The following is a 13,863-nucleotide window of genomic DNA, read 5'->3' as shown; positions in this document are numbered from 1 at the left end:
CTCCGAGACAGGAGGGCAAGTGGGATAAATGAATATCGGCACGTGTACCAAGTTTGCCAGTAGAAAGGTGAGAGGAAGTTGAGAGATTGCCAGTGTCGTTTCAGTGCCTCTGATTAGTCCCATAAAGTAGAGAGTTGAACCTTGCGGGGAGAGTCGTTCTTAGGGTACTAGAGAGTGCTGAGTTCTTTGGGGAATGGGAGCCGAATTTCACTAAGAACATATAATCTCAATACCCGTGTTTGAAAACACAGTAGAGTTTGGAGGGCATGGGCGAATCTGAGCTGTCAATCTGATAACCCTTCAGAGAGTAAACAGACTCTTTAAAACTGGACATTTTTCTTTTTGTCAAATGGCATGTACACTCTTCTACAGAGGTAACAACAAATCACAGCTTCCCTCTCTAATCTTTGCTCAGCTGTTAACTCCACCCGGTTCTTTGTAGGGTAGACATTTGATACATGTAAAAGAAACCATGAAATCATCTCACAAACCGGCAGGTTTAGAGGAGCCCCAGGGATACAGACACAGGCAGGTCTTCCCACCTTAAAACCAAAAGAATTGACTAAGCTGCAGATTCTGTAAGACAGAAATGAATAATGAAATGATAATGGAGATGTGAAAAATGGGGGATATGAAAAGGACTACCCTTTGTATGCACGTGTGTTCCTTAAAAAGGCACTAAAATATGGGAATACTTGCCAGCTGTCAAGCCCCTTTGGACTGCCTGTCCTGCTGTGCCACGCAGCGGCCACTGGGAGGCTCTCTTGACCACCCGTTTTTATCTTCAAGTTCATGCCACAGAAGGACTGGTGACTCTTAAGAGAAGGTAAAGATGTGCTCAGGCTTACCAGAATTTTACACACTCAAGCGTTATGTAAAACCGCCATGCAACCACCACCAGTCTTTTTTTTTTTTTTTTTCCACACACACACACTGTATTTTATTTTTACAAGAGATAAATAGACTGACACCAAGCATTGTACATGGATGACCACAACAAAAGCAACAATGATTGCAATTACCAAACATGAAACACACTCATACTATGTCATAATATTGACATTCAGTCCAGTAATCCTCCACTGTAACAGCTCCTTTACTTTGCAGTGAAAATTGATTTGTATATTCTTTGCCTCTGAGTCCTTGTGGGATTTTTTTTTTTTTTAATTCAGACAGAAAGTCACAAAAATTATACTCATCCTCATCAGTTCACTCAGTCCCATGTAATTAATTTTTTTTTTATCTTGATCTTTTGTTAGCACTTTTATGAGTTCATCAGTTTTTCATTAGAGTTCTGAAAATGCTTATTCATTCAGTTCAGCAGTACAGTCAGTTACCAGAAACCTGTACTTGTCAGAGTCTTTTCCATGAATTTCTTGAAGATGAAACCACCACCAGTCTTGTAGTTAACATTGCACGTGATAGGCACTCAAGCGTTTACTGACCAGTTGAAGTCGACACTGGGCTGTATGTGCTGCCCTTGACAAGTGGGAAGGTAATAACACAATGCGTGTCTTTAGAATGCCCTTTGCTGAGATGTCCTTTCATTCCTGTGACCAAAATTGGGTTGGAAATTCACACGGGCAGAGTAGAAATATCAGACTAACAGAAATATCTGACTTACAACTGTGACCTGGCCTCTGGCCTTGGCTTGGCTGAGCAAAGTCTTTGTAGAACCTAGGACTAAAAGGGTTGTCAAAAAGAGATGAAATCTCTCATTCCTAACAATTCTTTTTTTTTTTTTTTTTTTTTTTAAAGACATTATTTATTTTCATTTACTTTTTTTTTTTTTTTTTTTTTTAATGAGTTTGTTTATTTTTTTTGGCTGTGTTGGGTCTTCATTTCTGTGCGAGGGCCTTCTCTAGTTGTGGCGAGCGGGGGCCACTCTTCATTGCGGTGCGCGGGCCTCTTACTATCACGGCCTCTCTTGTTGCGGAGCACAGGCTCCAGACGCGCAGGCTCAGTAGTTGTGGCTCACGGGCCTAGTTGCTCTGCGGCATGCGGGATCTTCCCAGACCAGGGCTCGAACCCGTGTCCCCTGCATTGGCAGGCAGATTCTCAACCACTACGCCACCAGGGAAGCCCCCTAACAATTCTTATCACAGCACTTAAACTGAACTAAAATCAAAGATCAGTGCTCTACTTTTGCAGGTTTACTTAGAAAGGCTTTTAACTTATGCTGAGATCGACATTTGCCCCACTAACTGGAAAAGAATTGTTTTGGGAGCCATTCTTCTTGCCTCCAAGTTTTGGGACGATCAGGCTGTATGGAATGTGGACGACTGCCAGATCCTCAAGGACATTACAGTTGAGGACATGTGAGTTTGTAAGGTTACCGTGAACTTTCTAACCATTTTCCAATACCTCATTTGCTCTCATAAAGTTGACATTTTTAAGAAATGTTACATTTTAAGAAAGGTTACCTTGTGCAGAGAGCTGAAATAGACATAAAATTACAGACTTCTTTCTATCTAGCTGTAGTATAACAATTTGTATTTCCCCTCATTAATTGGTAGGTCTTGATGTGTTATTGTTGTAATATTCTGCTTGATAAATTGAAATTATTTTTCTGGTGGTTTTTGCCAAACATTTTACAAGCTCACTACCAGAACAACATGGTACAGTCAGTAACTTGACAGCTTTCTTAAAGCTGTCTACCAGGTCCAGTCCATTTTTAAGGGGCACATGCCTGGTCTTTGAAGCAAGTGGCCACTGTTAAGGTCTTAGGGCCTCTAGACTACTGACAGGTTCTAATTTCAACCTGAGTCACCCATTGTGTATTTGCTTTTGCTGGTCTTTTTCTCCTTTTGATCTGAGGTTCTGTTGTTACAGAAACTAGGATGTACAGGTAGCCACATATAAAGGTTTCAGATCCCTGTGTTCCTGTCTCCTCCCCTAAAGTCTGCTGAGTTAGGAAACACCTACCTCTCAGGTAGTCCGGGAAGCATCCCTGGGGCCTCACCCAGGGCACTCAGCAAACACAGCGGCACTTTGTGGGGCCTTGAGTTAACTAGGCAGGTTCTCCTCACGGATGGCACGCTCACATGGGCATGAAACGCCAGGCTTCCAATCTGGCTCTGGTGAAGGGCCCCAAGGGTGGGAAGCAGGATGAGCCAGAGAGGTAATTCCAGCAGACTCTCGAAGTGCCCGCTTGACAGTGAACCTGTCTTTGTGGGTGGCATTCAGGAAAATGGGAAAGGACACCTCTTGATTATATTGGACAGCAGAGGCCGATCAAGATGGCAGGCAGGGGCAAGAGTTTGTTTTTGTTACCTTTGCCCCTTACTCTAGATAATTCACAATTACCAAAGTGCATATTTACAGCTGAAGCGAGGAAAGTTGTGACTAAGAGAAGGGACCAGTGACTGTCAGTAGCTGTCAAAGTGGCTTTTGGTGAAAATGCCCACTTTGGTGATCATGTAAACCAGGTGGTCATGGTGATATTGCTGGTAGCGATCTTAGCGAACAGTGTAACAGCAGATAATGAATTTGAAATGAAGAGAAGTACTTTTGGAAGTTGCAGAAACTAAAGTGACGTTGACCAACACTATCATCAGTCTTTAAACTGGTCCCTTGAAGGAAGGAAAATTTGTAATCGTGAACACCATCCCTGCCATGATGGCAGCTGAAATTTTCCCAGAATCTGCAACTGAGCTGACTGGGGCTCTGGTTCCAGGTACAACATCCGAGAACATGCAGGGAAACGTGTGGGTGTTCACAGACATTGAGCCCAGGAGCATTGGCGGCACTGTCCAGCTATGAAGAAACTAATTCTAAACAACGCTTTTCTGTGTAGAACGGAGAATCACCAGGAGTTATGTTTATAATAGGCTGCTTTTGTTTATGATCTTTGGAAGTTGGAAAGCATTACAACAAAGTGTTTAATACACATTTGTTTCATCCCTCTGCTGTTGACTACTATTTGTAATGGTCTCATTTTGAGTCTGAATTGAAAAATTGCTGTCTATCAGCTTTTCCTTAAAACTTTCTAACATCTCTGTGTCTTGTTAAATATATATTTCCCTTCAAAAGAGTCAGTTAAACTGAGCAGCTGCTGTTCAGACAGTTTGCTGCGCCTGTAAGTGGTAGGCTCTTCAGCCACCTAGCCATTTAAGAACAGCAGAAAACACAGAAGATGCATATTCTGTAGGCATAATGCTTTTCTTCAGTGATTAAAGCTCTATTAATAGACATGTTAATCCTATGAAGTACTGTATTTCCACACAATTAAAATGTATTAGTGGAGAAAATATAAAAGGGATAGTGAAGTGCATTTATTCCTGTAGTAAATTAAGTCCTGATTAGCTGATTATCAAAACATTATCTGATTTACATTGCTATCGACTTCTGGCCGTATGAACAGGAAATGAATTTTGGAAGTAGGTTCAGTTAGGTTTAAAGTTCAACAAATGAGAAACCTCATTTCTGCTCATACTCTGCTCTCCATACAGGAGAACATGGAGCATTTGTTGATTTATCCAATGGATAAAATATTAACACTTTAAAACCAAGAAACCAAATGTATTGTAAAATAAGCCACTTGCATGTTTGTTTGGGTATTTATCATTTTTATATAATCAACTCTCTAAAGTGATTGCTGTGGAAAGTGGTAAGATTTACTCTAATTTTATATTTATTTACTTAAACATTTGGCAAGCAAATGGCTGGATATGGTCATATAGCAGAAGCCTGCTCCCAGCACTCTACTTTCCCACTTCATTGAATTCGTCCTCTGTGGGCGTGTGCAGTCTGTCCTGGCAAGGGGCGGTAGGTCTGAACATTCTGGGCTGCTCTCCTAACACCGGGGGAAACAACTGCTCTATCAGAGGTCGTATCGTAAAGTGGGTTTAGTCTAGCTGAGACATAATCTTACTGCCTTCCTAAGCTTAAAAAGTGCATCCTGTCCTGTCATGGTGACGACAACTCACCCTAGTAAGGTTTTAAGGTGAACAGAAACTTGCATTATGCCCTTTGACACAGCCCCATGCACGGGGTGGGGGTGGGGGGATTCCCTTTCCCATCGAATGTAGCTTATTTATTTATTTACTTGAGATGAATCCTTGTTGCCTCAAGAGTTTTCCCCCCTCAGAGATAATAGCAGTGGCTCTCGATGGATCCCTTGGTTGCCGTGGTGATGTGCCCACTCCTTGTGTTGGCTCGTCTCCACCTCAGTGAGCCCCTTCCTGTCCTCAGCCCGGTGCAAGTGTCTGCAAGCTCTTCAGAGCTAATAAACGGCATCCATCATTCCTTTCATCTGATCACTATAGCGGGGCCTTGTGAGTGAGTGTGGAGCATGACTCGTACAGCTGCACTAATGGAACTCTGAAGACTGAGCCCCTGAGTCAGCAGCATGAGTGCATAAGAGGGCCATAACCTCTTCCCCCTTGTCCCAGACTCAAAGTGCTGGGACGCAGAAAGGACCACAAATAGCTGTACCTTGTTTGAACATTAGGGTATTAATCCAGCTGGGTAGCCATTATTTGTTTCAGAACAGTATTTAGAGCCATCCTAGTAGCTCAGAATGGTATTTTTGAAGATAGCCCATTTGACTGAAATTGTCCTGTGTTGGTTTTGTCTTCTCCTCCTCCCCCAGGAATGAGATGGAAAGGCACTGCCTGGAGCTACTTCATTTTAATATTAATGTTCCTTTCAGTGTGTATGCCAAATACTACTTTGACCTTCGCTCCTTAGCAGATGACAACAACCTGAATGTTCTATTCACTCCTCTTAGCAAAGAAAGAGCACAGAACTTAAAGGTAAGGCTGTGAAGTCACTAACTGGGGTTTTCTGTCAGCCACTGAAGCCACATCTGTAGTTAAATTATATTAAGCAGTGATTAGGAAAATGGAAAGCTGTTAACAGTTTGAAGAGCTTATTGACCCGTTGGCATCATATTTCCTGTGTCTTTTGTGGTTTATACAGGGATCCCACATTATAAAAAAAAAAATTGTCTCTTCTGTAACCATAATTCAGAATACTTTAAATCATATTTAATCTGTTCTTAATGGTTTTCCATTTGAACCTCTACACTTACATATAACCATACATGAATAATTTCTTAAAATTGTATCCCTAATCATATGTACCTACATAATCTACTTACCACTCTTAACTGTCTTTTTTTTTTTTTAATAATTGATGTTTTGGACTATTTCTACTGTCTTGATATTTTGAATAAATAAATAAATGTATTTATTTATTTATGGCTGCATTGGGTCTTCGCTGCTGCACGCGAGCTTTCTCTAGCTGCGGCGGGCGGGGGCTGCTCTTCATTGCGGTGCGCAGGCTTCTCATTGCAGTGGCTGCCCTTGTTGCAGAGCACGGGCTCTAGAGCGCAGGGTCAGTAGTTGTGGCGCACAGGCTTAGTTGCTCCTTGGCATGTGGGATCTTCCCGGACCAGGGCTCAAACCCGTGTCCCCTGCATTGGCAGGCGGATTCTTAACCACTGTGCCACCAGGGAATTCCCTCTTAACTGTTTTTTACTCAGCTTGCAGTTCGTGTGTGTGTGTGTGTGTGTGTGTATGTGTATCACAGTTCAGTCCCATGAGTTTATTAGACAAAGCATCCGTGGCTAACCTGAGAGACCTATACTTGGAAGGTATAATGTGGATTCAGATACTGGCTGTAGAAAGTACGTGAGTTTTTAATATAAATGGTAACGTACATGGAACAAAGTAATACTTATGGCTTATGATTTTTGGTGGGTATACAGCAAAATTCACAACTGAAATGAACACATTTAAAATGGATACTTTCTGTGGTACCTTGGTGGTACTTTAGAATAAGATGTTTTTCTACCATAATTTATGTGCAAGTGAAATAGCACCTTTCAGCGCTTGTCATTAGACCTCTCCTACCTTCAGCACATACCTACCTGATTAAAATTTTCTTAGAGTATGTAATAACTAATGAAAACTGAATAGAAGTTGAATAGCTGAGTAAACACTGATTTTGCCCAAGTGTATGTCCATTACGTTTAAGGATCACGTGTGTAGGTAACAGATGATATTGCTATTAGGAGCCTATCATTAGGAACCCAATTTTTAAGTAACTCTAAGTTATTAGGGCAAGTTACCCCTTGCCCCAGCAATCTAATCATAGCCCTTAAAGGTTATTACCTTAGGGAATTGTCAGTTAGTGTAGATATCAGCTATCCAAAGTAGCAGTAACTATGAACTATCTAAACGAATGTAGATGTGTGGCTTATCAATGATGCTTTTTTGTTTTTTTAAGGTCCGAACATTTTTTTTTCCCCCTAATTATACCTATGTTCTACCTGATTGACTTTCCTAGGCCATTTCCAGATTGTGTGACGACGAATACAAAGACGTGTGTAGAGCTGCTATGAGAAGGTCTTTCAGCGCTGATAATTTCATTGGTATTCGGCGCTCCAATGCCATCCTCTCTTAAGGGAGAAGTGAGGGGTTGTAACATCATAAACCCCTCGAAACAAGGACTGGAGAAATAGCACCTCTCCTGCTCAGAAACCAGCAAAGTTAGTATTTTCACCTTAAAGAAAGACATTGAATTCAAGAGACTCATGGACAAGCGAAGATTATGCTCATAGGAAAGAACGGGACCTCGTCAATGTAACACGCTCTTCTGTCCTTTTTATTGTAAACAGAGTTACAAAAACCACTCCAAAGCTAAAAGCTCCCAATCCATGCACAGATATCTGCTCCCAATCGACACACAGATATCTGATAGCTGAGAACTATGTGAGGTTTTTTAATTAATAGCTTAAATTTTTAGACTTTAAAGACTTTAGACTTTAACTATATAAAGACTTTTAACTATTTAAAGACTTTAGACTTTAACTATATAAAGACTTTTAACTATTTAAAGACTTTAGACTTTAACTATATAAAGACTTTTCACTATTTAAAGACTTTAGACTTTAACTATATAACTTCTATGTTTTTCTTGCCTCACTGTCCCATACTGCTGCATATTCCTTTAGAATCAGTGCAGTATTACCATCAAAAAATGGGACTCCAAAAAAAACAAAAAAAAAACAAAAAAAAGAAAAAAACAAAAAAAAGAAAAAACAAAAAAAACAAAAAAAAGAAAAAACAAAAAAAACAAAAAAAAGAAAAAAACAGAAAAAAACAAAAAAAGAAAAAAAAACAAAAAAACAAAAAAAACAAAAAAAACAAAAAACAAAAAAAAAAAAAAAGAAAAAAACAAAAAAAAACAAAAAGAAAAAAACAAAAAAAAACGAACAAAACAAAAAAACGAACAAAAGAAAAAAACAAAGAAAAACGAAAACAAACAAAAAAAACAAAAAAAAACAAAAAAAGAAAAAACAAAAAAAAGAAAAAAAACAAAAAAAACAAAAGAAAAAAAAAACAAAAAAAAGAAAAAAACAAAACAAAAAAAAAGAAAAAAATAAAAACAAACAAAAAAGAAACAAAAAAAGAAAAAAACAAACAAAAACAAACAAACAAACAAACAAAAAAACAAAAAAAACACACACAAAAAAAACATGGGACTCCTAACAACTCATAAAGCCAAACTTCAGAACAGACTGTTGTAGCATTGTTAGGTTTTGCAGGGTTCTTCCTCCCTACTATATCATTGAAGCTGCTAGTCATTATTGGCAATCAATTTAAACCAAAAAGCTGCTGAATAACACATGTCATCCAAATTCTTTGCAGGCAGTACTTATTAGCATATTAGCATGCTTGCGATCATAAACAGAGAAAGTAGGTTATTTCCTTCTATTGGGTCCATGCTGCATTTCTTGTTAACTATAATGGTGCTTCTGATTTTGTGATGATTTTCCTCTTTGTTCTATACTTGTATTAAAGGATATTTTCATAATTCCAGCCAACATGGTGGTCCAGTAATTAACAAGCCGGTGATGAAATAGAAGGTGTCCCAAAAGTCTTACAACAATTTTAAGCTTTAATATAGTGTGCTTGGATACTCCAGAACACTGTCGCAGAAGTATAAATGCTAGACTGGCAAAACATCACTTGAAACTTTAATCGAATTTCTTCTAAACTCATTTACTTTTGTACATTTTAAACATTAAGCTTTTATTTTTTAATTTTTTATTTTTTTAAATTAATGAATTTATTTAATGGCGTGTTGGGTCGTTTCTGTGTGAGGGCTTTCTCTAGTTGTGGCAAGCGGGGGCCACTCTTCATCGCGGTGCGCGGGCCTCTCACTGTCGCAGGCTCTCTTGTTGGGGACACAGGTTCGAGCCCTGGCTTGGGAAGGCCCGTGAGCCACAATTACTGAGCCTGCGCGTCTGGAGCCTGTGCTCCGCAACAAGAGAGGCCGCGATAATGAGAGGCCCGCGCACCGCGATGAAGAGTGGCCCCCACTTGCCACAACTAGAGAAAGCCCTCGCACAGAAACGAAGACCCAACACAGCCATAAATAAATAAATACATAAATTGTAAAAAATAAAAAATAAAACAATAAACGCTTAACGTTTAAAATTTACAAAACTAAATGAGTTTAGAAGAAATTCGATTAAACTTTCAAATGATGTTTTGTAAGTTTGTGGCATTTATACTTCTACAAGTATCAAAGCTTAAAATTGCACTAAGACTTGAGGGGATACCTCCCCTCCTCTTTTTAAAATAGTCCTTTGCAAGGCTGGGCTGCTTACCTGCTTGATCACCTAAGTTTCTTTTTTCTAGATTTGGTAAAGGAATTATGAACAACAGTGTTAATTCACATGTAATAAATTGAAAGGAACTGGACCCTAATAGTAGGGACAGGAGAGTAAGTGATACGAAACAGCTTTTCTATCCTGTGTGTTAACCTGGCTGTAGGTGTCTCACTTCAATTTCTATTTAAGAGGAAACATATAAACCTTAGGAACCCTTACCTCAGGCTTTAAAAGGCGGGAGGTCCAGTAATCAGTCTTTTTGGAGATTGGTAACAATGTCACCTAAACTTGAAATATTAAAAAAAAAAAAAAAGTGTTCTCAACTATGTGAAATCTTTCTCCTCCTACCTTCTCAGATGTAATCCTAGGAATTTTGCCTGTAAACAAAGCATTTCTGGGCCAGAAGTACTTTCTCTCTTTATAGCAAGGCTTCACATTCTACTGAGTGCTGCAGGTTCCATCATTTTTAAGGGACAGAGACATAAATGATAAATTATGGTATATAAAATACTACAATCTACCACCTCAAAAAATATTGTTTATGGAGTTTGGAGCTTGGAAATTCAAGTACTGATTGCAGTTTTATTTTGAAAAGAATGCTACAACTTACGTGGTTTTTCTGCCTCATGTTTATATTAAAAGAAAAGCTAATAAACTCTATTTTAATTCAAATATATGGCTACTGTGTTTGTAACACTTCTCACTATTCACATAACATTACAACTCTGCCTAACTCAAATGTTTTCAGTCAGCTCTGATAGTCGGGCCTTAAAGCATTTTCAAACTAACCATTCATAAGTTGTTTTGACCCCTGCCTTTAGTTAAGATGTAGACATTTATTTCTTCAGCTTACGCTCTTTTCAACCTGAAGATAATCTAGTACACTTAAAATCACTGGCTACAGTGCTCAGTGGCATAATGCATTAGATGGCATTTTTGAATTGTTTGTTATGGTGCCAAGATGGAAATGCACATTGAAAGATAAAAGTAGGTAAATACACAGAGAAAGGAATTACAGGAATACTGTAGAATCAGAACTTGTTGTGTGAGGGTTTCAAGCAATTGAACAGGAAAGAAAATGGAAGAACAGGAAGCAGTAGAATTGTGGTTGCTGTTAAGAGGGTGACTTTTACACAAGCCACGTCATTTGACGTTAACCTGCTACTTCACTTAGCATTCAGCTGGAAATACACCAGATCGCTAAAGGTTCTTTTAGACCCTAGCCACTGCACTTGAGCAATATTCCATCAGTCCTGATAGTATTGCCGTAGTATTTCATCCACCTTAGTTACCTTCCTAAGGTCACATCTTTAACTTTGTTCTTGTGAAGTTGCTGATGAGGAGAAATGATCTGATTTAGTACAGAAGGGGAAAAAAATCTATCACAAGTCACTGTTTATATCAATAGTTTGCACCGCGTAGTAATATGCCAGTTAGTAAGCAGAAATGCTGACCTATCTCGAGTGGTCGAAGGTTTAAATTTATTTATTTATTTATTTTTGCTGTGTTGGGTCTTCGTTTCTGTGCGAGGGCTTTCTCTAGTTGCGGCGAGCGGGGGCCACTCTTCATCACGGTGCGCGGGCCTCTCACTATCGCGGCCTCTCTTGTTGCGGAGCACAGGCTCCAGACGCGCAGGCTCAGTAGTTGTGGCTCACGGGCCCAGTTGCTCCGCGGCATGTGGGATCCTCCCAGACCGGGGCTCGAACCCGTGTCCCCCTGCATTAGCAGGCAGATTCTCAACCACTGCGCCACCAGGGAAGCCCGGTCGAAGGTTTAAAAAAAAAAAAAAATTGGGGGTAGGAACATTGGGCATGACTGTAGCTTCAAGAACAAGTTGGTAGAATAAGGGGAATCGCTAAAAATTGCTTTTCCCCTTCAGCTTTAATTCTAGAGGCAATACAGCCATTTTAATAAATGGGAAATTGAGGCAACTTAAGGTAAAAATTTAAACATCACAAAGTAGGTTCTCCAACAAATATGGGGCATGGAAACTAGTTATTAATAGGGTGGCAACTATGGCATTTTTTTCCAGATTTTTATACCTAGGAAGGGTTTGTTCCCTAAAGTAGTAAGACTATAAAAGAATATCTGACTACCTGAAGTCAAATTTTATTTTTTCGCTTTTTAAAAAAAATGATTTTTCTCTATTGGAATACTGACATCTGTGCAATTTTAACTCTGGTATACCGTGAACTGAACTTTATTCTTTACAAGGAAAAGACAAAAGTTTGAAATGTATGTTTGAACCAAATTAAATTGCCATTTTTGTATGTTAAATTCATGTGGTTGACCCTAAGACAACTTCTTAGGGCCCAGTGTTTCTGGTTAAGAGAAATGTTTTCCACCCTGTATCAGAGTCCATCATGACCCTATTCTTTCACATTTACTCCTAATGTACCCTGTATGCCCATTATTGAAATTCAACAGCACTAAATCCTACTTTTACAACAGGTCAAATTTCATTTCTTAGTTTTCCCATTCTATAAAATATACCATTCCTTGATTTTTGAAAAATGCTGAAGCCAGTATTTACTGGAAAACAATTCACTCTGTATTCAGGTTATGCAATGTTTTTGGAAATGTTTACCTATAGCGTGTAGGTTAGCTAAAATCTTTCATCACCCAAGACTTCTCTCTAACCCCATGTAAAATGACTACGACTGTTCCCTCACCCAGAAGCCGCATTCTTGAGTATAGAGCTATTTGGTAAAGCACTTGACAGCTGGTAGGGGCTCTCCCAGGGGTAAGTGCTAATTTCTATGCAGAATCTGTAGATTACACCCAGCATCTATCAAGTTAAGGATTAGATCACCTAAAATCTGAACTGTTAGCCACTCACCAGCCTGGCCAGCCTGACACCGTGCCAGCAAGAATACAAAAGATCTAGGAGCCCTTCAGAGACACCTGGTCCCTTGTACACAGGTGCAATCTGTTTGGCTTCTGAGGCAATTTCCACTAGTCCATTTTAAATGGGTTTGGCAGATGAGATAACAGGTACTTCATGTGAAAGAAATGTTATGAATACCAGTTTATGGTTTAGGATCTCTAACATGCAGAAAGAACCAGGAAAGTGAAGTAGTATAGAAATTAAGAGAAATCCAGAGTCAAATGAAAAGAGGTTAATGTTCTTTAAAAAAAAAAAAAAAAAAAAGGAACAGGTTAGGTGATTACTTAACTACTATGAGGGCAGCTAAATAATTTGAATGTGATTAGAGAAAGTCAGTGACAGCCTCAGGACCTAAGGTCCTCAAGAATATGTCGATCTCTACTTCAAGACCTCAAATTACTCTGCTAGCTTTTTCTTACAACATCTATTCCTTCATCTTACCGTTCTCAATTCTACTGACCTTTACTTCTAGCTCCCCAGATGGTGGCCCTTGATCTCCTCACTGTGGGAACCGACTCTTCCAAACGCAGGGCATCAGTGTTTTGTCCACCTCCCACTGCCCTCTCTCAACAAGGTCATCTCAGCTTCACCCTTTGACTCTCTGCTCGTGTCCAATGTGGCAGTGCTTGATGTTGGTTACTACTGTGACCCATTTCTAAAACACTATCACCAGGTTCCAGGAAATACAGGATTTATATGGCTCACGGGCTAACTGGCCCCTTGTAATCCCCTTTAATCAACTACTTGAGCCCTCCTGTGTTCCCACAAAGTAGTTGTTCCCAATTTGCTGCACTCACTCCCCTGATCTGCCCACAACCCTAGATGTATCTCCTCAGGCTAGGCAGCAACCCCACCTTCCAAATTCCAAAACTCATTTCATCTGGCATTAGGAATAGATGCCTCACTTCTTAAGGTAACCCCTCTCATCTAAGGGAGAGGATTCCATCCCAACTCTTCAAATCAAATTTCTATATCCAACACCCCCACCACCAGGATGGTGGTGAGGATGGGGCAATTTGACCTTCCTCAGCCCTTGACATGTCCTAGTGTTTCTCAAGATGTGGTCTCCAGACCACCTGCCTCTCATGGGCTGAAAGTCCCTGTAAGAAATGAAGCTTCTCTAAATGCAATGTGGAATCCTAGAACAGATAAAGAACATCAGTGGAAAATCTGGTGAAATCCAAATGAAGTCTGGAGTTAACAGTAGTGCGTTAATGTTGACTTCTTAGTTTAACAAATGTGCTATGATAATATGTTACTATTAAGGCAAAATGGATATATCTTTGCAACTTTTCTGTAAACCTAAAATAATTCTAAAAGTTTACTAAAACAGAACCAAAAGACCTAATTC

At 39.5% G+C, this 13,863-nt stretch overlaps 1 protein-coding gene across 10 annotated transcripts in view; it reads left to right on the top strand.

Annotated features, from left to right (window-relative positions):
• The window catches only part of LOC130707632 (cyclin-Y-like protein 1), a 92,125-nt gene that overhangs the window by 48,267 nt on the left and 29,995 nt on the right, over positions 1-13,863 (top strand). For 9 of the 10 annotated variants that reach the window (XM_057543519.1, XM_057543520.1, XM_057543517.1 and 6 more), the window contains 3 exons: positions 2,152-2,318; positions 5,594-5,756; positions 7,294-7,802. The exons of the other annotated variant lie outside the window; for it this stretch is intronic. In XM_057543519.1, the coding sequence (XP_057399502.1) occupies positions 2,152-2,318; positions 5,594-5,756; positions 7,294-7,410 (447 nt within the window). In that variant the 3' untranslated portion in view covers positions 7,411-7,802. Of the gene's footprint in view, positions 1-2,151; positions 2,319-5,593; positions 5,757-7,293; positions 7,803-13,863 lie in introns of those variants that run through there. 10 annotated transcript variants of the gene reach the window in all.

This window comes from Balaenoptera acutorostrata, chromosome 3 (genome assembly GCF_949987535.1).
Source record: "Balaenoptera acutorostrata chromosome 3, mBalAcu1.1, whole genome shotgun sequence".
Classification (NCBI taxonomy): domain Eukaryota; kingdom Metazoa; phylum Chordata; class Mammalia; order Artiodactyla; family Balaenopteridae; genus Balaenoptera; species Balaenoptera acutorostrata.
Note: the sequence above shows the minus strand (reverse complement) of the source record. Positions and strands in the feature narration are given on the sequence as shown.